General features: G+C 38.2%; 1 protein-coding gene across 1 annotated transcript; it reads right to left on the minus strand.

The window, feature by feature from the left end:
* Window positions 1-5,724: 5,724 nt before the first annotated feature.
* LOC129437769 (GTPase IMAP family member 8) lies at window positions 5,725-20,136 on the minus strand. Its single transcript, XM_055196063.2, has 5 exons — window positions 20,057-20,136; window positions 19,452-19,487; window positions 11,304-11,999; window positions 10,571-11,215; window positions 5,725-6,994 (listed from the first exon to the last, which is right to left on the minus strand). Exons 1-5 carry the CDS (start codon window positions 20,070-20,072, stop codon window positions 5,955-5,957), a joined length of 2,433 nt encoding a protein of 810 aa, XP_055052038.2. The 5' UTR covers window positions 20,073-20,136; the 3' UTR covers window positions 5,725-5,954.
* Between the last annotated feature and the right edge of the window lie 4,656 nt (window positions 20,137-24,792).

Genomic DNA, 24,792 nt, shown 5'->3' on the forward strand with positions numbered 1-24,792 from the left:
GTTACCGATGTTAATTTGGGTTATTGCTGTTGTTGTAATAAAACATTTCTTCGTTTTGTGGGTCCTGTGCAGGTTCTCAATTCAGCAGGAAAGTTTGCCTGTTTACAGACGGGAGGTGAACGCACATGAACGCACCGATGACGTATGGTGTCTGCGTGGACAAGTTGTGCGGTGGCATTCAAATTACACTTATGGATGAGGGACAAAAAAGGCAACGTCCGTTCGGACCGAGATCTCTCATTGGTTTAACATTTTTTGGTCCCATGCCTTTCACAGATGACAAAAATTTCTACAAAAAAATTTAAACAACTTAACATAGTGATTGCTATCAGGATGTGAGGAGACTTTTAATCAGCATAACTTAAAATGTTTCTGATCGAATGGGATACACTTTTAATATTTACGATCAGCGATCAGGGCGGCTCCAACGTTTTTCCGATCAGGTTCGGACACTTTTAACACATCAAGGGAAAATCTGATAAGATAATCTGTAGAATCAGCAAGATAATCGGGACAAAGTTGCAAGGGGGGAAATCAGCCCGGTTAACTTTTGGTGTGTATCCAGCATTAGACAGATTTGTGAACATTTGAGAGTCTTTTGTGTATAGGCTACATAGAAATAGTCTTTATCAGCTCATTAAAACGGGGGCAAAAGTGTACTTATAATTCTGTTCAGTGAAAATTCAGGGGATAAAACGAAGTTGTATCATTGAGAATCACACAATTCAATTCATACATTAAATTGTAAACCCAATACAGACCTGCCAACCTTGAAACATTTTTTTGAGTACAGTAGCATCGGCCGAAAGGACAGAACACGGGTTTTTAACATATAATTTAACACATGCACGCGCAGACGCACGCACACACACACCTCTTGGTAACTTTTAAGGTAACATGCTGCACATTGCACTCACTTTTTTCCCATCCAGTCATAATCTGCTTTAAAAATAATTATAAATGTGAATAAAATCATGTTTAACAAAATTTGCCATACATGGTGATTAATAACATTATTAATGTTAAATACTGTATTCTCCAAAGTTTAGCATGTCTCCACAAACACTGTTAAAGTGATATTCCTGTTAAATAGTGGGTGATAGTTCACCCATAAATGACATTCAGTTATCATTTACTCATATTGTTCCAAACCGTCATGATTTCGTTCTTGAGTGAAACACAAAAACAGGGTTCCTGCAGGTTTCACCAAGTCAAATTTAAGACTTTTTAAGACCTTTTTAAGACCATTATGAGTGAAATTTAAGACCAAAGCGGCACAATGATCTCAGAAATTCTCAAAACATTATATTTTTATTATATCTTTGTTTATTTATTTATTTATTTATTTTGACAAATAAAATCCACTAATATGGGAAGATCAGTATGGTCAGCTGCTGATATGTGGCTTGTTCACATGTTTTACACTTTCTCCACCCATACGTTATATGCATAAATATGCACTATACCGCCATCGCATTTATTCCCCTCTCTAATTACACAATAATTAAATGAAAAGGAAATTTACTATTAAAAGGCTGTTCGTGGTTTGTTGTGTGTTGCAAACAAGTCCGTTTCTAAATCCGAAGACTGTAGCCTCCAGAGGTCGCATTTGTAGGCTGCATATGAAAACTGTGTAACACTAAAGTTGACTCATTGTTGATGGCGCGGGACTTGACGGCCTGACTGTTTAAGTTGATTTTCAATAAAGCAGTGTTGATTTTTTCGCTTCTGGGTCCTCTGTTTCAGAACCTTGCAAATGCTCTGGTAAGCCACGGGCTAGTTGGTTAAATTAACACAGAAAAGATTTTTATATAAGTATACAGTCGGATCACAACATCTGAAATATAGCTTATGGCATGAATTGCGTGGATTATAATAGCCTACATTTGTATTCTCTTTAAAAATAATGATTAAAAACTGGATTGAAGAGACATTCAGTGACACGCAAAGTGCAGAACTTTTCTTTTTAGAGGCCCACCCATCAAATACATTCTTCCTCCGTCACTGAGGCATTTTAATTTACCATTTTATTTTTTTTCGGACAACCTTTTCGGGAATAAATGGAGTTAAGAAATTTAAGACTTGGGTTAATTAAATTTAAGACCTAGGGTGAAAATCTGGCCATTTTTAAGACTTTTTATGGCCTTAAATTTAACTTTCTAAATTTCAGACTTTTTAAGACTTTTTAAGACCCCGCGGGAACCCTGAAAAAAATTGTTGACTAGCAAAAAATACAATGGAGAGCAGTAGGAACCAGACACTGTTTGGTTACCAACACTTTTCAAAATAACTTGTGTTCCACACAATAAAGAAACTCAAAGGTTTGTACGGTCTGTACTGTTATGTAAACTATGACTGAATTACATTTTGTAAGTTAACTACCCAGTTTAATACAGTATTTTAACACTGCTTTAAATTCAACCATAACTGTGACAGTACTGCTGTTTACTGTATGTCTGTCTTTAATTTATTGTAGCTTTGTTTACAGTAAAGTACATACGGCGTAGGCACCTATCACGTGAGTGCTCAAGACACGAGATATTCTCCATGTATAAAACTTTATTTGATGTGGTTTGTATATGACGTTTTATTTTATTGACAATTATCAAGAGCGCGTTATTGTAGAGCGCATTTAATCCGCTTCACTCGGGTGTCAGGTGGATTCCCTTCACTGAGAGTGAATTTTCCGTTTTTATTTGACTAAAACTAGATGCTGTCCCCCATGGTAAAATCATGGTACTTTTTCGTAAGCGCTCAATTATAAAATATGCTAATTTACAAATCAGAAGTAATGTTTACGTATCTTGCGGTCAAGTGCACGTTATGAAACGGAGCCCGCGAGACCGTCGACTTCATAGGATTAAACTAAATCATTATTTCAACTGTGCACATCCACCCTGACCAGTTTACCTTAGGGGGTCAGACATCTTGACTCTCCGTTGAAAAAGACTGCGGGTGGAGGACAGAGATCACACGGGATTTTTAGGTTCCGTCGATAGCAGACTCTTGTTACTGATTAGCCCATACGACTTGTCAATCATCCCCACTTTCTATGTGGAGGATGAGCCCAGTGCTATGATTGGACTTTTTTTATTTTTTCTGTTGCTTGTTTCGAGTACTTCGCGCGGCAGAGGCGTCATCAGGTTTTTGCGTAGTTTAGAGTGACAAATCGTACCACCGTACATTGAGGTCAAAATGAGTACCTGCTACGCAAAATGCGTACAGGTTGGCAGGTCTGCCAATAAATGACAAAAATAAAACCAAATAATTTTACCATGCATCTTTAAATAAATCATCTTAATGTCTCAAATTGTGTACTTTTTTGTTGTTCATAAATCTTAGAGATTATTTTAGCAAGAAAGGGCAGAAAATAAAGGGGAGATCATGCATTATTACGTTAGCTAAGAATGTAAAGCGCTATTGGCTGTCATGACCAAATTACTAGGCAAAAGCCAGGCTTTTCTCCAATTTACATTTGAAACAAAGGAACCCCATTATAATTTACCTCTTGGAGTAATTTTCTTTTTCAACTATGAATACTGTATACATTGTAAAAATTCCTTGTTGCACTATAAATAAAATAAAAAACAAATTTTTAATAACTTAAGTCAATGTAACTTTATTTTTATCATTTAAAGCAACTCCTCACTAGTCAAAAAAGATTAAATGAATTGTAAATCCAAGTTGATTAAACTTAAACTTTTACACTGTATTTATTGTTACATTTCTACGAAGCCCGTCAGAGGAACAATATTTGGGATGAGAGGGAAAAAATGTGACAGCTTTTGCATTCCCCCGAGAAGCCCCCTGCGCTCCCCTGAGAAATTTTTTTCGCAAAAAGACGCAAGTTTTCGCAAGAAACCACAGCGCCCCACAGCGCCACCTGAGGCAGCTCACCAGGCAATGGCATCATTGATGCCAGCTGTTTGTAGATATGATATATAACTACTGTTATTAAAGAACTATACCATATTTCTTTGTATTTAAGTCCAAGTAAAAAAAATCTCTAAACCGCTCCATTGTGAATGCATTGACCCACTGCGCAAAGTGACGTCAGAATGACGTCTTTTTCATGTAATTTTTGGACGTCCAAATTCGGTTCATAAAAGGGGTTGTTTTGTAACGCCAGGCGACGTCTTTTTTGCGACGTCTTCTGCACGTCTAAATGTTTACATCCGTAGGACCTCCGTGTATGGAAAAAAGACATGAAAAAAGCGAAAAGAAATGATTATCTCTGCACTTTACACATCCATTGCACCACCGAACGCTTCAGTTATTTCCTGCCGGCCGTGGGCTTCAAACCACCGATCTCTGGGTTACAAGGATGTCTCGCTAACCACTCAGCCACACGGCCATATGTTAATTTTAGGTGTCACGGCCATATGTTAATATGGTCATATATTTTAATATAACGAACTACGCATTTAATTACAGATTTTTAATTGTACATTTAGATGAATTTGTATATAAATAAATAAAGCAGAAAAAACAGTACTGTATAAAAGAATATACACTATTCGTAAGGATTAATCATGTTGGTACAATAATGTTGATATTTGTAAATAAAAAATTTTTTATAGGCCTAATCATGTAATATAGACACAGGCCTGTCATAGACGTCCAAATAACCTCCAAAGAATTACCCAGTACAAACGTCAAATGTTGCCCATAAATATGACGTCCAAATGACATCCAAAAAATTACCCAGTTGAAACGTCAAATGTTGCCCGTAAATATGACGTCCAAATGACGTCCAAAAAATTACCCAGTTTAAACGTCAAATGTTGCCCGTAAATATGACGTCCAAGTAGGGTCATGGTTGGACGTCCAAATAGTTGACCTAGTTTGGACGTTGAATAGATGTCTAGAATTGGTCATGGACCGACGGACCCAATATAGACACGATCTGCACGTCTATTCGACGTCCTGTGTTTAGTGGGGAGCTGTCTGAACCATTGCTGACAGGAGATAAAGTGTTTGTCTGAACTAAAAACATGACCTGTTTCACAATGGAGCAGTTTATAGAGTGTTATTTTGAACTTGGACTTAAATACAAAGAAAAACAATATCATTATTTAATAACAGTAGTTATATATCTAACAGCGGACACATGATGCCATATGGTGTAGTGCTGGGTACACGCAGCTATACAGAGTACCCACTTCTTTATTAGATGGCATGGGGTAGCCTATATCCACTTCTAAATTTGAAATATTAATATTATTTTTTATAATGATCTTAATGCTGAGAAGTCAAGTAGCATACGTTAATTGACAATACTACACCATTTTGGAGTGAACTAAGGCTATGCAAGAGTAGTCTTAGTTACATGCCACTGTTTATTTTGAACTTGGACTTAAATACAAAGAAATACCATATAATTCTTTAATAACAGTAGTTATATATCATATCAACAGCTGGCATCAATGATGCCACCGCCCAATGAACCGCCCCAGGCGACCACGCGAAGCGCCGTGGTTCCCCGCGAAAACGCAGGCTCCCCCTGTGAGCGAACGCAACTCGGGGGAACGCAAAAAGTTTCTCAGGGGCACGCAAAAGGCCTCTCGGGGGAACCCAAAAGTTTTGCAAGAGAACGTAAAGTTTCTCGGGGGAACGCAAAAGTTTTGCGAGGGAACGAAAAAAGTTTCTCGGGGGAACCCAAAAGTTTTGCAAGAGAACGTAAAGTTTCTCGGGAAACGCAAAAGCTGTTATTTTTTTTCCCTCTCATCCCAAACACCGTCCACCACCATGTCCCCCGACAGGCTACATTTCCGATCCAAACAGTCAATGCCATCCAAGCTTAAGGTAAACACTGATTCCTTTTCCAAAATTAATGGGATTATTAACAAATTTACTAAACCTGCTAGGATAGCTTTAATCAAACATTTATATTCAGGACTGTGTAAAATATCATGCAATGATGTTTACTTAAATAATTAGCATAATTGTGTCTTTCACAGAATGACACATTTTTTATTTTTTCTCTCTTCACCTTCTGTTTTAAAGCGGTGAAAGAATTTATTTTGTCTTTCTTGTTGTTTTTGGTGTTTTTCCAGCACTGTTCTGAGCTCTTGAACATGAATCTTACTGAACTCATTCGATTCTTCTGCTTGTTTTCTGGCTTCATCTTCATGTTTCTTGATTATTTCTTTGATTCTCTTTTGAAATACCTCCTCCATTGCTTTTCGCTTTTGTTCTTTTTCTCTCTTCAGAGTTTCATTTCTTCTGATCTCTTGTGCTTCTGGTCCTCTTCTTTCCTCCTCCTTCAATCTCTCCTCCATGTTTTTTATTTCAGTCTCATATTTGGCTTTTAATTCGTCTATTTGAGACTGAATTTCTTCCGCTTTCTCTTGCATTATTGTCTCCGTTTTCTTATTAATCCTCATCTCGGCCTCCTCAAACATGCTGTTAGAAAAATATTGCCCCTGATTCATTCTTTTCACCTCTTCTATCATGTTTAACAGTCGAGAAACTTGACTTCTGTCATGTCTTTCTCGGTTATTAAAAACTAGGAATCTGTTTCCACAATCTTTGATCAGTTTCTTAAATTCAGGAGATTTACTGCTCATCACATAATCTTCTATAGATTCCTCAAGTTCATCTCCTCTAGTGAAGAGAACGATACTGAACTGTGAAACTTTAGGACCAAAGATCATCTTGATCAGATCTACAGTGGCCGACTCCTCCCGAGTGAATCTTACCAGACTCAACACAATGATGAAGGCGTGAGGTCCAGGTGCTGTCATTGAGACACATTTCACGATTTCATCAATCACTTGTTCGTTTGGCATTTCTGTGTCAAACAGACCTGGAGTATCAACAACAGCTATTGAACGACCATCAACTTTACAAACTCCTTTCTCACAAACAGCCGTCACTGAATCCGAGCTTAATTTGCTCAGAAACCGGTTTACTCCCAGTATTGTGTTTCCTGTCGCGCTCTTTCCATTTCCAGTTCTCCCGATCAGCGTGATTCTCAGACACTCCAGATCTTCTGCAAAGTCAGTCAAATGTTTATGCATTAGGAATACCTCAGACTACATTCCAGTTAAACCATAAACTTGGATTTTTTTATTTTCAAAAATAAGTTCAATCGCTGTTAATTCTCAGTAAGAGCTTCTGTACACGTATGAAATAAAGTCAAACTGGTTTGTGATAAGTGAAAACGTTTTTGGAGATGTTAAGCATTCTCTGGTAAAATGACATGACCATTGTTGACTTCAGTGTGTACAAAGCAAGTGATCTCAGGCCCGCCTAAAAGCTGTCCAGAGGTGGTCTGAGTACGGTTCGTTCGTTTTTTGTCCGTTTGTGATTAGATTTCTATTATTGATGGCCCTCAATAATAAGGCACCCGGGATGCGTAACAAATCAAAAGGGGTGCATTCTTTTAATTCAATATGATGAACCAACTGCAGATGCTTTGAATTGAAATTCGATTCCCAACTCTACCTACAGGAGAATGTAATATGTAGCCTAGGAGATGCATTGCATTTTGTCACAACACACATGGGTTGAACGTCTGTGTACACGTACAAGTCAAATAAACTGTACTTTTCAAGGCTGTGCTGTCGACTGTTAGTATACGTTCACGTACACAAACTATACTCTGGGCTTGACAATACTTACCACTTACCAGTATTTTGAGATAATTTTGTGTATAATGTTTCTTGTCAAGTGCACAGAGTTTACGCCACTCTATTTGTGGCAAGCCCGTCGCCAAGGGGGGGGGGGGCATTAGGGGGCTGTGCCCCCCTAATCTTATGGTCAAACTTATTATTGAAGGAAAAAATGTGAACTTGCTCACTTTCATTACGGATGTACGCTCTCACTCTCTCTTGGTGAATAGGCGCCCTTTTCAGTAGTATTTAACCACAGAAAATGTACTACTGCTTTCTACAACGGCAACCTAACAAACGTTCTTTAAAATTTTAAACAAATAATTTAACGCATTGTTACATTAAATGTAAGAATATAAAACACAATTATATCAAACAAAATAATATTTAGAATAAAACTTCACCAAAATAGCCCATGTAATCCTTTCTTAGACTCACCTAATTATTTATTCAAATACAACAGCCAATGACACGTGCCCAGCAGCATACTCCAGCAGCATTCCTTTTAATACATTTATATTTTCTTGTTGTATTGGTTGTATTGCTCTATTTCAAATGAGTTTGTTCAGTGTGTGGCCGTTTATTTTAATCTGGCTGCAGCCTCCAAAGGTGGCATTTGCAGGCTGCATACGTCATCAAGACTGTCTTATTTCAGAATATTAAAAATTATAAAATTGCCTATTATTCTTAGTTATTCGTAAATTGTTGTAATATGCTTATGACTTGCGAATGTAATGCTCAGTTAACTTAAATAAACCAGGCTTGTTTAAGTATGAAGCCTGCATATGCAACCTCCAGAGGCTGCCTTCGGATTGAGAAACGGACCGTTTCTCACTTTATGAAGTGTGTCCCCCAATGAAAATAAAATGCCCCCCTGTTCTGTATGTTCTGGTGACAGCCCTGGTTTGTGCGTTTTTGACTATGCGTGCTTTTGAGGTGTGTGTACATCGGTGCGCCCAGAGAACAGCTCACTTCTTGCGCTAAAATTGTTTAAAATTGCATTGGAAATTATTTACTTACTTAAGTAGTAGTGAAATAGAAAAACAGTAGAGCAATTATCAGAATAATGTATTTTCCAGACTATAAAACGCACCGGAGTGCAGATTCTTTCAAAAAGGACGTAGTTTTGAGATATTTCGAAGATGGTGGAAGGAAGTTTTACAAATATATTTAATGTGTTCGTTGAAGGTCAGCTGCGGGTCAAACCTAACCCCTAGGTTTGTAACTGGGGAGGAGAACGTGATGGCTTGGCCGTCCAAGGTGAACTGAGATACTAGAGAAGAGTGGATCTGATGCGGGGTTCCAATGAGTAATGCCTAAGTTTTCCCAGAATTTAGTTGGAGGAAGTTGCTTTCCATCCATGCCTTTATTTCCAGAAGACATGTGTCGAGTCGTGACAAGACTGTAGAGGGACTTTGGGCAGTTTTAATATAAAGTTGTAAGTCATCGGCGTAACAGTGGAATGACAGTCCATGTCTGCTGATGACAGAGCCAAGAGGGAGCAGGTAGAGAATAAATAGAATCGATCCTAGAACCGACCCCTGCGGAACACCACATGTAACAGGGAGCTGCCTGGACTCATAGTCTCCCAGTATAACTCATTCAGTCCTACCATAAAGGTAGGATTTAAACTACTGCAGTGCTGTTCCTGTTAGTCCAACTGTATTTTGGAGGTGATCCAGAAGGATGGCATGGTCCACTGTGTCGAATGCGGCTGTTAGGTCAAGTAGAATGAGCAACTCTACTTCCTGCTTTAATGATGTCAGTAAAACCGTTTTTTGACTAAACTCCGCCCACATGAATACGTCAGTCGCCAGCTAAGCTCAAACGGCTCTGCTAAGCTAAGCTGCTGTCGAATCACAACACACTAAACAAACTACACAATCAGAACTCAATACGTATTTCTGAAGGAGGGACTTCAGCACATTTTTAGGACAGTGAAAACAGCGATACACAGAAGTAAATTGTGTAAAAAATACTGTTTTTTTTACACGTGAAACATGAACACATGATATATTGCGCACTGTAAACACAATCAAAGCTTCAAAAACAAAGAAAGAATGGGACCTTTAATGTTTTTAATAGCTAATGGCTTTTTAATGGCTTGCTCACCTTAACGTAACACCTAAATGATGGCGACTCAACAACAGAAAATGCATGCAGCCCTTTCACTATACATTTTGTGACATTTGAAATATGGAAATAAATTCATAAAATTTTTGAACTTTATTCACTTTTATTATTATACTGCTATTTTTTTGAACACCAATGTATATTTGAAAATGTATCTGCGGATCGCATGTGTGCCGAATCGTTTAACCACTAATGTTGACATTACGCAGCATTGTAGCGCAGTTCTGTTATAGCCTCTTTCCGTTGTTTTCTTTTTGCAAAAAGTGGACCAGGACCTCATTGTTTTTACATGTCACAAAGAAAACCATACAGTTACAGTTCACTTTTTGGTCCTTTTAGGGGGGTCTGAGATCACTTAGTTTATATACACACTGAACAGCTCAGAGAATGTTTGAAGTTTTTTTCCCACTCTGATTGTTTTAAGTTAGCATCACTTAAAACAATCAAATTGTTTTTATTTACCCTGCACTGTAAAAATTCCCTGTTACACTTACATTTTTTAAGTCAAATGAAAATTACAATTAATTTCGACATTCATGTTGCTATAAATTATAAAAAATAAAGTTTGAATAACTTAAGCTAATTAAACTTTATTTTTATAATTTATAGGAACAAGAAAGTTGAAATTAATTGTAATATCGAGTTGATTAAACTTATTTTAAGTTTAAGTCCAATAAGGGATCTTTTACAGTGTACAAGAAGCAATATTAAGTAAACTTTACTAATTATATGTAAGTTCACACAGATGTTAGAATTTACACAGATAGCTGCATTCTTTAAACTTATTTAGACTTAATAGACTTAAAAAAAAATTTACTCACGCATCTTCTCCTCCAACAGTTTGATCTTTTTTTTCATCGTCATCATTTGTTCTTTAAATTCCTTCTCTGTTTCATGGCTCACTCGGTTCTCTTGAGCTTTGACATACATCTGAAGTGAATATGGTTCAGTCTTCATGTCTTTTATATATTTCAACAGTTCTGCTGATTTTAGGTTAAATTTCTCCGGTTCTTTCAAACCCAGCACTTTGTATCGTCCTCCATAAGTACTGATCAATCTCCGACATTCAGTCACATTTCTGTCAGCAGCAACATCAGTCGTGAAAATCATCATGAGATGCTCTCTGGAGTAAAATGTTTTCTGGATCATCTCGATTTCTTCGTTGTCTTCATCTTTCAGTGGACCGTCAGGAACAATGATGAGAAACACATGAACTCCAGGATCACACAGAGACACACAGCTGAGAGATTGACACCTCCTTTCTTCAACTGAGAGTTGAGTCAGAGCTGGAAGCTCCACGACATTGATCTGATATCCATGTATCTTCTCTTCTTTCTTCACACACAGTGTACTGAAGTATCTCTGATGGAAAGGGTTTTCCATTTTTCCTCGTAGAATATTTGACACAGTCGCCTTTAGCATACCATCATTTCCACACAACACCAAATTCAGCTTTGTTAGTGTTGCTGGAAAACATAAATAAAAAAAATGGTGGTTTATCAGGGTTACTGATGTTTTGCAACTGTATATATAAACACAATCTTGAATACTTACAATGAGTAAGAATGTTTCTTTCATCTCTCGTCTTTTTATTGCTCTCTGTATGTTTTCCATCATCTTGATGCAAATCCTCCTTCTGTGATCTCTCTGAATTTTCGTGTATGCATAGCGCTTGATAAGCAGATGTTCCTGATGTCTCACATTGGGGATATTCTTTACGTTCTTCCATAAGTAACTCACCAACTCTTCTAAACAGAATCTCGGAGCGCCAATCATGTTGTCTTTCTTTAAACTGAAGGTGTCCTCCTCCACACTCCTTTATTAAATGATAAATGCATGCATTGAATCTCACAGATGTACTGAAGCTGTGTGTTTCATCATCAGTAGTCACCACAATTGTGTGATTTATCGCCTGATGATCACTGAATGCATTCAGCACAGACTTCACTTTCATGCTGTCATCTTCACTGAAGTCATGATGCTGCAATACGAGTATGAACACACAAGGTTCTTGATCAGACAGATACACATGGTTTCTCACTATCTGTTTGATTTGAAGGTATGAGAGATTCGGGTGGAGCAGATGAGGACAGATGATGACTGTGATGTGTCTGTTTTCCACTGCTTCACTGATTTTCAAGCTGTGCTTCTTTGAATACTCCGAGTAAATTTCGCTCACATCTTTCCCCAGAATAGAGTTTGTCACTTTGATATTTTCGGAAAAACTCTTCCCCAGCAGAACAATATTCACTGCAATGAAGAATCACACATTTACTATTTACACTCATCAATATCACACATGCAACACCAGGGCTCTACACTAACCTTTTTCCCAAAATGTACATGTGCTCCTAAATGAAAAAAATTGGGAGCACACAAAGAAATATATGAGCACAGTGAAAAAAAGTTGATGTAAGTGCTCAATTCATATAGATTAGTTTTATGATCTTTTGTCAAAGCATCAGATCTAAAATTAGCATTAGTAACAGAAATCGAAACAAATGAATAATAACACTGTCTTTATTGTATACATTAAATATAATAATAAATTTTTAGAGCTACAAAAGTGATTTTCACTTTGTCTTGGGTTGTTTGATTAACATTAATGGAATAGTCTACTCATTTTCAATATTAAAATATGTTATTACCTTAACTAAGAATTGTTGATACATCCCTCTATCATCTGTGTGCGTGCACGTAAGCGCTGGAGCGCGCTGCGACGCTTCGATAGCATTTAGCTTAGCCCCATTCATTCAATGGTACCATTTAGAGATAAAGTTAGAAGTGACCAAACACATCAACGTTTTTCCTATTTAAGACGAGTAGTTATACGAGCAAGTTTGGTGGTACAAAACAAAACGCAGCGCCCCTCCAAGCGGACTCAAAAGAGGAACTACACTTCATGGCGCAACAGCACTTTTGGGAGAACTTCGACCTGCCTGAAAAGTCCGCTCCCCTTCTCACTCTCATAATGGGAGAGGGAGGGTGTTACTGCGCCGAGTCAAAGTGCTCCCAAAAGTGCTGTTGCGCCATGACATGTAGCTCCTCTTTTAAATCCGCTTAGAAAAGTGCTACGTTTTATTTTGTACCACCAAACTTGCTCGTATAACTACTCGTCTTAAATAGGAAAAACGTTGATGTGTTTGGTCACTTCTAACTTTATCTCTAAATGGTACCATTGAATGAATGGGGCTAAGCTAAATGCTATCGAAGCGTCGCAGCGCGCTCCAGCGCTTACGTGCACGCACACAGATGATAGAGGGATGTATCAACAGTTCTTAGTTAAGGTAATAACATTTTAATATTGAAAATGAGTAGACTATTCCTTTAAGTAGGTTAATTGATGTTACTGTCTCTTTAAGAACAAATAAGCACAGACTGGTTTCTGACTGTAATACACTTAAGATATAAACAAATGTTTTTATTAGAAAAAAAATACTGTGGACATAATTTTGTTTCTATGTGCCCTGTCAAGAACAGAAAGATTTTGTGTTCGCTTTCTCTTTGAAAAGAGTCTCTCTGTGTGTGCGCTTGAGTGCCCTTAACCTGAGCTCACACAGAGACGCAGCTACACTTTACGTTGTTTTTCAGTGCTCTCGTCGCCAAATGTATTTTAATGGACTACAGTATGAGACACAGTAGCGCAACTCTCACTATAGTTTACACATCAAGAGTTCTGATTTTTTAGGGTATAGGGATGATCACTGGACCAGACACATTCAGCAGCATGTGTGTCTGTGCGTACAAAAAGCTGCTCACTTTAGCGCCTTTTTGCGGTTAAATTTTTTAAAATTACTTTGTGTTAACATTTGCAAGCTTTTGAAACACGTGCAAATGATAAACTTTCCCTATTTAATTTTGCGTATTAATCTGTGAATCGCATGCAAGCCGAACCGTGGGTCGTGATTCGTACAGATCACGGATCAACTGCGATCCTCAAAGCACTATCTACTACTTACTTTCACTTTCATATGCGGCAGTTGTGCATTGGCTTAATGAATAGATTGCTGATCTGTCTTGATTCGTGTTGCAGTAGCGTCATCATATCTGGCTACATTTTTAGCACTGTCACTTGACTCTCTCACTTAAAATCCAGCAGTTCCTGCACATTCCCACACTATTTCGCTGATTGGCTCATTGGTTGCAAAACGTCGCTCTCATTTGAATAAAGTTACATCATCATGTTATGTTCACATGGTGACCCGTCCTCTTCTTTGCTTTCATATGTGAAATCAATGGTATGCTTCGCTTCATAGCACTGCTGTTCAGTGTATTACAAACAGCCCGTCACTTACGCACAATTATTTTACAAGTTCGTACATAACTATTTTTAGGCGCAAATGTGAGTGAAATACCCGCACTGTAGAGCCCTGAACACAAACATACATGCTGCTCTCTGTAATGTGAAAAACAAACAATCAGAGGTATGGAAGCAACAGAATTTAAAAAACACAAATCTTACGTCCTATCCTGCAACCTACCTTTTTTGAGTGGGGGGTGAAAAGTTGAAGTGCACCTTCAAATTAATATTATAACTTTGGCCTTTTTTAGTCTAGAAGCATAATCTTGGTCTTGTTTTAAAAAGACACTTTAATATTTTTTCACTGAAGTGTCTGGAGTTGACAGAGTTAAACAGTTGCAACAGTTCAAATAAAAAATCAAAATAATGCAATGAGGTAAAAAACATTAAGTTGATGCTAGTAATATAGTAACACATCATATATTTATAATACTTTATTAAAACCATACTAATAGTACCACCCCCCTTAGTTCCCTTTTGGGTTTGGGCCACTGCCCCATCTAGCATTTTCATTTTCTAAATGACTGTTCTCATTACAAAGAAAAGTAAATGGTTTATAAATAATTTTGGCATTAAAGGAATATTCCATTTTCTTAAAAGAAAAATCCAGATAATTTACTCACCACCATGTCATCCAAAATGTTGATGTCTTTCTTTGTTCAGTCGAGAAGAAATTATGTTTTTTGATGGACTTTAATAGAGCCCAACATTTAATACTTAAAGGCAGGATAGGCAGGAATTATCTAAAAAAAACTTTTTTACAAATTTGTTTAAACTGTCCTTATATATCAATACATAAGTAAAATGTAAGTACTCTGAAAAAGAGAATATAAAAATCGAGTGTCTGTAGACCTCTCACCACTGTTTTAAACACAGCTCATTTTTCCATTCACTCCACCCCTCCCTTCTGGGTTTCTTCTAAGGCCACGCCCCCAAAACACATGAATGCGCGACACCGACAGCTTTGCTGGGAGAAGGTTACCTCAGACAAGGCAGAGAGGAAGAAGCGGTGCATGTAATAACATCATGTCACAATCACATGTAATAATACACCTAACTTTATCACTATGAATATAAACAAATAGGATGGCATTTAGTACTCACTATTAAGCCAGTGTTTTGCATGGAAGAGTTTCCGTGATGAAAGCATTGTACACTCCGCAGACAATACCGCTACCGCATCATCGACTCGAGGAAAAGCCACGTGATATTTACACTTGTTTGATTGCTTTGTTTATTCCTTTTTTTGCCTTGTTTGCCTTCGCTGACTGGATATGCAGGTACTGTGAGTTCTGAATGCACTTTCTGTGAGTTCTGAATGCACTTTCTCTGCCATACTTTTGCTCTTCCTAGAGTGCCTCGTGCACGTTCAAATCAATCGGGTGTGCGCATGTCTGGGCAGATCCCATAGCAACGGGTGGTGCCATGGTCGCGAGAGAGAGTGATATTAGCGCAAGCTAATCATTTGTTTCGTCCCGAATGGAAAAATGAACGGTTTAAAACAGTCGTGAGAGGTCTACAGACACTCGAGTTTTATACTCTCTTTTTCAGAGTACTTACATTTTAATTATGTATTTGTATATAAAGACAGTTTAAACAAATTTGTAAAAAAGTTTTTTAGATTCCTGCCTACCCTGCCCTTAACACTCAACAGTTTTTTTCAACGGAGTTTCAAAGGTCTGTAGCGAATTTCAGCGAGAGGATGGGAGTAACATTATTTGAAACACCATGAACCTCCGACCGAAACACTACGGGGATTCCCAAGGGAATCTTAGATTTTAGCTCAAAAGGGAATGTATAATTAACTGTAATTAACTATACAAGTTTATCAGGTTTTACCTGGCGTAGCAGTATTAATAATAACAATTAATTAATATGTTCGTCCACCGAAGACATATATCCATAATCGTATATTAACGTCTAAGAAATGTTAATTTCATGGCCTTTAAAATGAACCTTCTCACTGATATACAGTGCTACTCGCAGCGTGTAGCTGGATCAAAAGGCAGAAATAGTGACTTTAATTTCATGAGCATTGAAGACAGAAACAATTCAATTGTGAAAATGCAAAACCGGTTATAAAACGAAGTACACATAACGACTAACTAAACAAACTCACATACAATAACATAAAACATAGATGAGAAAGAAAAGATTGAAAATACTAGAGAGAGAGTAAAAGATTGGCAATAGCACTATTGCGTAACATCTGCACAAACCATCGGATAATCTCTAAGGATCGCCTTAATTTTCATAAGGGGTAAAGCTTGAACATCAGCGAGTAAAACAAGTTTATACTTGCGTTTGGCTCTTTGATGCGGTGCGAAGTTTCTGATGTGCGCGGTGCGAGCAAGGAGAGAGAGAGAGAGAATCCAGGTGTGTTCGTTTAAGATGAAGGAGTCCGTTAAGTTGTTTCGTAGGGCGGATTGGTCCACGTGGTTTTCCGAACTCTAGCGCAAAGCCAGGAAAGACTGTCCCGAAGAGTAGGACAGGGCCCAGAGAAAGGATGATGAATCCGAGGGACTCTGGGTGAGTCTCAGCGAGTTTCCAAACTGCGCTGGCGGGTTACCTTAGTAACCGAGCGACTGAGCGCTCCTGAGTGAACTGAGCTACATGACCAACTGAGCGATGATGGCTTGGGCGATTGGCCGTTTTGACCTTTCACGCGCCCAGCCCATTTTAGGTGAATGACCAATGTGCGAAGTGTTCGATCGCGCGGGGAAACAAGCCTTTGTTCTTTCAGACATCACATTTGCGTAATTGCATAATGATAAAAGTTTGTTTCCAAAACTCTTCAAATCGATATTAAATGACATTGATGCGGCTCATGGTAATATGATACATAGAAATGATTAGGAAATAAAGAGTAGGTTAATTTGAAACTAGACAAGACATGGGTTTAAGATCACGTTGAATAATAATTTCATACCCAAGATATGAACCATGCTACAGTGAACAAAATCTAACTAAAGTGTTAACACACAGTTACATCACACATACATGATCATGCAGTAAAGGGATATAAAATATATATACATTTAAACAGCTCATTGTGATCTTTAAACGTGGTTTCATCAGAGACATATAGTCTGTGCCCCCTGCTGTGTCTCTGGCGATTGTCGTTCGATCGGCTCTCAGGTTTCTCTGGTGGAATTCCTTTGAACCTCCTTTTACGACGGCATTTGTTTTAATTGTCGCCCACTTTACAGCCTTGATAGGTGATAGAGATCTCAACAATTGTCAACAAAGGAGACAGGGTTATCTAATTATCACAATTTTAGGGCTGTTGAAATCCAGATGCCCAATGGTCTCTATTTGACTCCGAGCCATCTGTTACAGGTCTATAAACGATCCCAAACAAGGCATAAGGGTCTTATCTAGCGAAACGATTGTCATTTTTGACAAGGAAAAAAATGCTCTTTTAAACCACAACTTCTCGTCCCGGTCCAGTCCAGCGCGACCTAACGCAAACGCGTAGTGACGTAGGGAGGTCACGTGTTACATATATAAAACGCAAATTTGCGGACCATTGTAAACAATAAACTGACTCAAAGACATTCATTAGTATCAGTTGACACACAATAACGTAGGAACAGTCCTCTTTCAACGCACTTGTAAACACTGGGGCGGAGTTTCGCGTTCGTCCTCTGTGACCTCTTGACGTCATGACGCATTGCGTGGGGACACGCTGGCGCATCATGATCTAGACGAGAAGTTGTGGCTTAAAAGTGGATATTTTTTATTTTTCTTGTCAAGAATGACAATCGTTTTGCTGGATGGGACCCTTGTGCCTCGTTTGGGATCGTTTATAGTCCTTTCTCCGTTGAAAAAACTGTTGAGTGTTGAGTTGAGTATTGGATGTTGGGCTCTGTTAAAGTCCATTAAAATGAGAAAAATCCTGCAATGTTTTCCTCAAAGAACATAATTTCTTCTCGACTGAACAAAGAAAGACATCAACATTTTGGATGACATGGTGGTGAGTAAATTATCTGCATTTTTCTTTAAAGAAAATGGAATATTCCTTTAAGGTATAATGCAAAAGAAGTTCAATTAAGGCTTTTCAACCTAATGCCAGTGGGTTTTGTACAGATGCAAATTTGTGTGTATAGTATGTACAGTATGAGTTATGAAATGAAGTTTTCACAGAACTGTGTGTTTCACTAGTTTTTTTGCTAATGAATTAGTTTTAGTTAATTTTAACACAATTATCAGCACACTAAGGTTTAAAAAAATGATCCTGCCCTCACATCGTGGCGTTATTTATTTTAGGCCCTCAGCCTAAAATTAGTTTGACACCCCCTGATACATACCATTTTGTGTTGTCATTTAGGCTATAGCACCAGTCTTAAAATTTAAGGGATACTGGAGCTTGTTTGGGTTGGTGGTACTGCTTGCGGTGGGCGCTGGAAAATTTCCATTATTTTCAAATCCAAAACTTGACAGGTATGTCCTACACAGAAGGCACACCATTTTATGGACATTTTCTAGGATCAAGATACTGACACACAAGCGCTGACACACAAGCACAGAAAATATGTCTGGGATTTGTCCGGGGATTGTTTGATTATAGCCCTTTTCACACACCGATTACGGACAATACACTGAAAATGTCTCCAGGATTTGTCCGGGGATTGTTTTAGTTTGGTTTATGCCAATAATTTTCTGGTCAATATATATATATATATATATATATATATATATATATATATATATATATATATATATATATATGACACTTGGTTAATGCTTGGATATTTTCAACCCATGTACTAAGCTATATTTTCATGTATTTATCTAAATATAGAGTTCAGATCAAATCACAGGCTTATACATCGAATAACTTATCACATTGTACGAGATGGATAATTTAAACCCGGGTAGGACAGGCATGTAGACTGTACGATGATGACACGGAAGCTTCGGCGGCAGCGTCACACGTTGCGCGACGTCACCAGCATGCGCTCGTGGTAAACAAATACCAGTACACAGGTCGGAGCAGCAAACATACTGTGCGGTGGTCATGCCGAATTTCTGACACTGTCAGAAAACTATCGTAGGCTATCTTTGGACGCAAGACTGGAAAAACGTCCGTCTTTGAACCTCTCTCACTGTACGACTTAGGATCACAGATGTAGAGCCACAATAACAAAAATCGCGGCGATTGTTTCACGATGGCAATCTTTCGTCTGGGACAGCCAATAATCGTGCAGTGTATCCCGGGCTTTACACATCGTCCCTACTCAAATGATATTAAGCTGAACTCCAAAGTTGAAAGCCCTGAATGCATTTTAGCTTTAAAATAATAATGATGTGATTCGTATTTATAAAAAATTAACAGAGAGAAACTCTAAGAAATAATAAACAAACGTAAATAACATCATTGTTTTTATTGTTACACTTACGTCTCGCTTTCAGTGTTGAAAGGCATTGTGTTAATTCTGAAAAACAAAAACAACAGAAAAACGAATAGAGGTTAACATACAAAGTGGCGAATTTCATTATTTTGTAAGACTTAACAATAAGGTTGCATTTGTTAACAATTGGTTAAAATGAACTATCAATGAACAATACTTCTTCAGCTATTTAATATTTATTAGTTCATGTTCATTTCACCATTTACTGATACATTGATAAAATCAAAGCGTTGTACTTATTAACATTAGTTAATGCACCATCTACTAACATAAATAACTGTATTGACATTAACTAAAATTAACAAGAATTAAAAATTATATTGTTCATTATTTGTTCTTGTTAGTTAATGCATTTACTAATGTTTACTAATACAACCTTATTAAGTATTACCATTATTTTAAAACAAGGCGGTGTCTTTAGACAGTTACAAAGTAGACACACTGGGTATTACAAAACACATTGTGTGCATTAAATGCATGCAATTCCAGCTTTAAGCACATATAACTTTACTGAAACATCATTAGGTGCCTTCAGTATGCGTTTATGATTACTGAATAAAGTTTTAACACATTACACTGGTGAAATGTCTTACCCAAACTCTCCGCCATTGTGACTATATGCAACAGCTGAACATGATGTAACCTGAAACCTGAATGTATTTTAAGAGTCACTCACTGCGCCACTTCTGGATGTTTAGTAAACATAGTTGCTGCTTTGCAGCAATGACAATTTGTAAAAAGAAAAAAATTATGCACTACTGACATTTAGGTTGAATTAAATGCATTTCAGTAAAAAAAATCATTACCTTGTCTCCATTAGAAATGTACCACACATTTTCATTTATATTTTTCTCCAATAGCTTGGGTTTGAGGTTTAATGTAGATTTTGAAAATGAAACTCATCTTTGGCATTAGTGGTCATTTTACCTCAGATATGTTGTAGTAAAACATCACATGATTCTTAATATCAATGTCTTACATCTTTCCTCTTGTCTGTGTTTCTCTACTCTAGTGAGCTGTTTTACAAGTGTTGCAGTCCTTCTGTCGAAATGTAAACAATCCTGTACCCAGACAATTTGTGAAATGTCTGTAAGCTTTAAAAAATTTACTCTTGGGGTAATTTTGGTTGGTCGGCCACTCATGGGAAGGTTCACCACTGTTCCATGTTTTCGCCATTTGTGGATAATGGCTCTCACTGTGGTTCGCTGGAGTCTCGCTTTAGAAATGGCTTTATAACCTTTACAAGACTGATAGATCTCAATTAGTTTCTTTCTCATTTGTTAATATTTAAATTTGATTCATGATCTGAAACATTAAAGTGTGACAAACATACAAAAACACACACACAAAAAAACAGGAAGGGAGACAACACTTTCACACCACTGTATTACACAAATGGTTTACACTAATGGTTTACCCTGTTTACACTAATGGTGCTTTTCCATTGCATGGTACCCCACGGGTCAGGTTGGGCCATCTTACTACTAGGGGCTTATCCACTGGGTGCAGTACGTAGTACCCGATACTTTAGTTCTACCTCATTTGAGGTTCCAAGCCAGCTGAGCTGATACTGAAACGTGACGAGAACCTGTTGCTATCTGTGCTTTGATGTAAGTTCCCAATCCACAGGCTGAGAATCAGGAACACCATACCAGGCACATCTCTATTGTACTGGACGGATTACTGTCGTCGATGGAAAAAATAAATTCCAAAGTTTATCAAGACATTTTGCAGGAAACCTTAAGACCATCTGTCCGCCAACTGAAGCTTAACAGAGAATGGACGATGCAACAGGACAACGACCCAAAGCATAGAAGTAAATCAACAACAGAATGGCTTCAACAGAAGAAAATACGCCTTTTGGAGTGGCCCAGTCAGAGTCCTGACCTGAACCCGATTGAGATGCTGTGGCATGACCTCCAGAGAGCGATTCACACCAGACATCCCAAGAATATTGCCGAACTGTTTTGTAAAGAGGAATGGTCCAAAACCGTTGTGCAGGTCTGATCTGCAACTATAGGAAACATTTGGTTGAGGTTATTGCTGCCAAAGGAGGGTCAACAAGTTATTAAACCCAAAGGTTCACATACTTTTTCCACCCTGCACTATGAATGTTTACATGTTGTGTTCAATAAAAACATGAAAACGTATAATGCTTGTGCGGTATTAGTTTAAGCAGACTGTGCTTCTCTATTGTTGTGACTTAGATGAAGATCAGAACACATTTTATGACCAATTTATGAAGAAATCCAAGTAAGCCCAAAGGGTTCATATACTTTTTCTTTCAACTGTATCTCTGTAAAGGAGAGAGAGAAATCCAAATTTACACGTTGCACATGAGCAACACGTTGTAAAAATGTTTGCACTGCATAAAAATGCTCTCTGACTGCAGCCACATTCAGGAGCCCCATGATGACAAAAGTAAACAGAAAGATCGAGTCATTTAATGTGGTTAATGGCCGATACCAATCGGAGCATCATTAAATTAATATCGGTTTGCATGAACTTTAACTTTGAAACGTTTAACTGTTGCCCCGCCTCTCACTTCTGGAGCATCATACTTTAAATTCCTTTCTATGGTATCTCACTGGGAAACAGGAATAAACATTGCGCTTTGCGAGTTATCCATCACATGTTGGTAAACGGCGAGGCTAGAGTTTGCTTTGCCGATTGCAAAACGCGATAGGGAAACTTTTCCCCTCTGAGACTTTCAGCACATTCAGCCCATCTATGCCATACAGTGAAATACTCCAATAACGTTGCGGAGCTAGAGGGGTGCCCGGATGTCCAAATTGTATTGGGATTTCACTCCCCCAAAAATAAAAAAAATTTCCTGTTAATTGATGTGTTTATTTCGACACACTGCTGCTCACCCAATGTTTAAAATATCCTTGAAAACTTATTTGTTATTGTCTATGAATATAAAAACGGGGTCCAAACCTTTTTTTAATATTTTCATCTTTTATTTTTGTGGGTTTATGGAGAACATTACTTAAGACCAATACAAAGAAAGTATTTTTAGAAATCTTGGCAAACTGAAAGTATGAACTTGAAAAGTATGAACTTGAAAAGTATAAGCATGTACAGCACTCAATACTTAGTTGGGACTTCTTTTGACTGAATTACTGCAGCAATGCGGCGTGGCATGGAGTCGATCAGTCTGTGGCACTTCTCATGTGTTATGAAAGCCCAGGTTGCTCTGATAGTGGCCTTCAGCTCTTCTGCATTGTTAAGGTCAGGCGAGTTTGCTGGCCAATTAAGAACAGGGATACCATGGTCCTCAAACCAGGCACTGGCAGCCTTGTCACCGCGTGCAGGCGCCACGTCCTGTTGGAAAATAAAATCTGTTACTCCATAAAGTTGGTCAGCAGCAGGAAGCATGAAGTGCTCTAAAACTTTCTAGTATATGGCTGTGTTGACCTTGGACCTCAGAAAACACAGTGTACCAACACCAGCACACCAAACCATCACTGACTGTGAAAACTTTACACTGGACCTCAAGCAACGTGAATTATGTGCCTCTCCTCTCTTCCTCCAGACTATGGGACCCTGATTTCCAAAGGATATGCAAAATTTACTTTCAACAAAGAACATAACTTTGGACCACTCAAGCAGCAGTCCAGTCCTTTTTGTCTTTAGCCCAGGCAAGACGCTTCTGACGCTGTCTGTTGTTCAAGAGTGGCCTGACACAAGGACCAACTTTATGGAGATGCAGATTTCATTTTCCTACATGACTTGGCACGTGCACACAGTACCAAAGCTACCAGTACCTGGTTTAAGGACCATGTTATCCCTGTTGGTGTGAATTCTTTATGGTTTCTCTCTTATTGTTCGTAATTTATTCTGTTAATGTGTTGGGTTACAAAAAATGCGCAGTGCATAGTTTGAAGCAGATACGATTTTAGTGTGAGGTATTCTCTGTTACGAAAGCGTACTAGCTGGAGTTTTTGTGGAGATTACAGACTTTCCACTCGTGTGCAACATCCTTGAGTGAAGTTAAAGTTTATGACAAAGTAAGTTCATATCATGATACTTTGTTTAATGCGGAAGTTTTGTGTGCACTACAATTATTTCTGGCATTAAGCCAGTTTTGCCACTGTTTCGGGATCTGTATAATTATCAGTGTATTCGCGCTAACACTTGTGCTAGCACGGATGCTTATAACACTAATACCTGCAATATGTATATGATTAGTTCTTCTCCTTATGTGCATAATCCTATATTCTACCGTTTGTTGTCTGTTGTTATAATAATGCTACATAATGTGATTTATGCTATTATATTTCTTTCCGTAGTTTATATCCTTGCTTTCTTAGTATTCTAAGCGTATATATGAGAGTTAAAAATGCTTCATTCGTAATTTACTGTTGAATCATAACAGTATGTAGACAAGTTATGTATTCTGTTTTATTTGTTTATTACAGAAACTACCTCAGTTGTATACTGCCATGTATATGTCACACGGTGACGATTTCTAAGCCCGATTAAACGCAGGTGTGAGTAATGAACGTAGCGGCTGGGGATTGGAGAATGTGAAGACGGAGAGGGATATAAAAGAAAGTTTTAAACATGAAGGAGTGTTGATTGTTGGTGTTTGTGGTAGCCGTGTTGCGCTGTTGAACCGTTCCGGTGTTGCAGAGTGAGGATCTGGGCAAAGTCGCGCTGGTAGCGGTGGGAATTGATGTTTACTGGATAACGAAGCAGAGAAGGAAACAGCCAGAGGTTGAGTATACGATTCATAGGAAGATTTCGGAAACAAATTGATCTATGTGCATCATTGATGTGTTTGAGTGTTGTTGAGGAACGACTCACCGTAAGCGCTGCTGGAGAAGACTATAGCAGTGGATTTGGACACTGGCGAAGAGGATTTCATCCGCTCTAAAGGAGAAGGAAACAAAGGAGAACATCATTAACCGTTGTGAGTACTCGGTGTCTGGTACAGTGTGTTATTGTGGAGTTGCCTTGTTCAACGTGTATTGTGAGCCTTCAGTGATTAGGTTGACGGCCCTACTACGGAGCAGAGTGGTGGGAGAGCCGGGAAGTGACGATCCTGGGAGAAGTAAGGGGCCGCAACAGCGACGTTTATATTACTGGTCTACACTTTTCAATGCCAACCGGTCCCAGAAACAGTTCGAGGAAGATGGGGCTGCGACCTTATTTTTCACATAGAGTGCGAGGAGTGCTGTGGGTGAGTCTGTGCCTTTGCTGTGAGAGTACACCTTAAAATTAGTGCAGTGTGTTGCTGTGTTTGTGTTGTCAGTAGCCCCCTTCACTGAATTCGCCGTAGGAGAACGAGAGGCTGTGAAAGCCGGTGAAACAACTTACAGTA

Source organism: Misgurnus anguillicaudatus, chromosome 24 (assembly GCF_027580225.2).
Source record: "Misgurnus anguillicaudatus chromosome 24, ASM2758022v2, whole genome shotgun sequence".
Classification (NCBI taxonomy): Eukaryota; Metazoa; Chordata; class Actinopteri; order Cypriniformes; family Cobitidae; genus Misgurnus; species Misgurnus anguillicaudatus.

Coding starts and splice junctions, on each gene's coding strand:
- LOC129437769 (XM_055196063.2), bottom strand. Junction 12,000..19,451: donor TTCAACACTGAAAGCGAGAC/GTAAGTGTAACA, acceptor TCTTCATTGCAG/TGAATATTGTTCTGCTGGGG. Junction 6,995..10,570: donor ACTGTTGGAGGAGAAGATGC/GTGAGTAAATTT, acceptor CTGACTTTGCAG/AAGATCTGGAGTGTCTGAGA.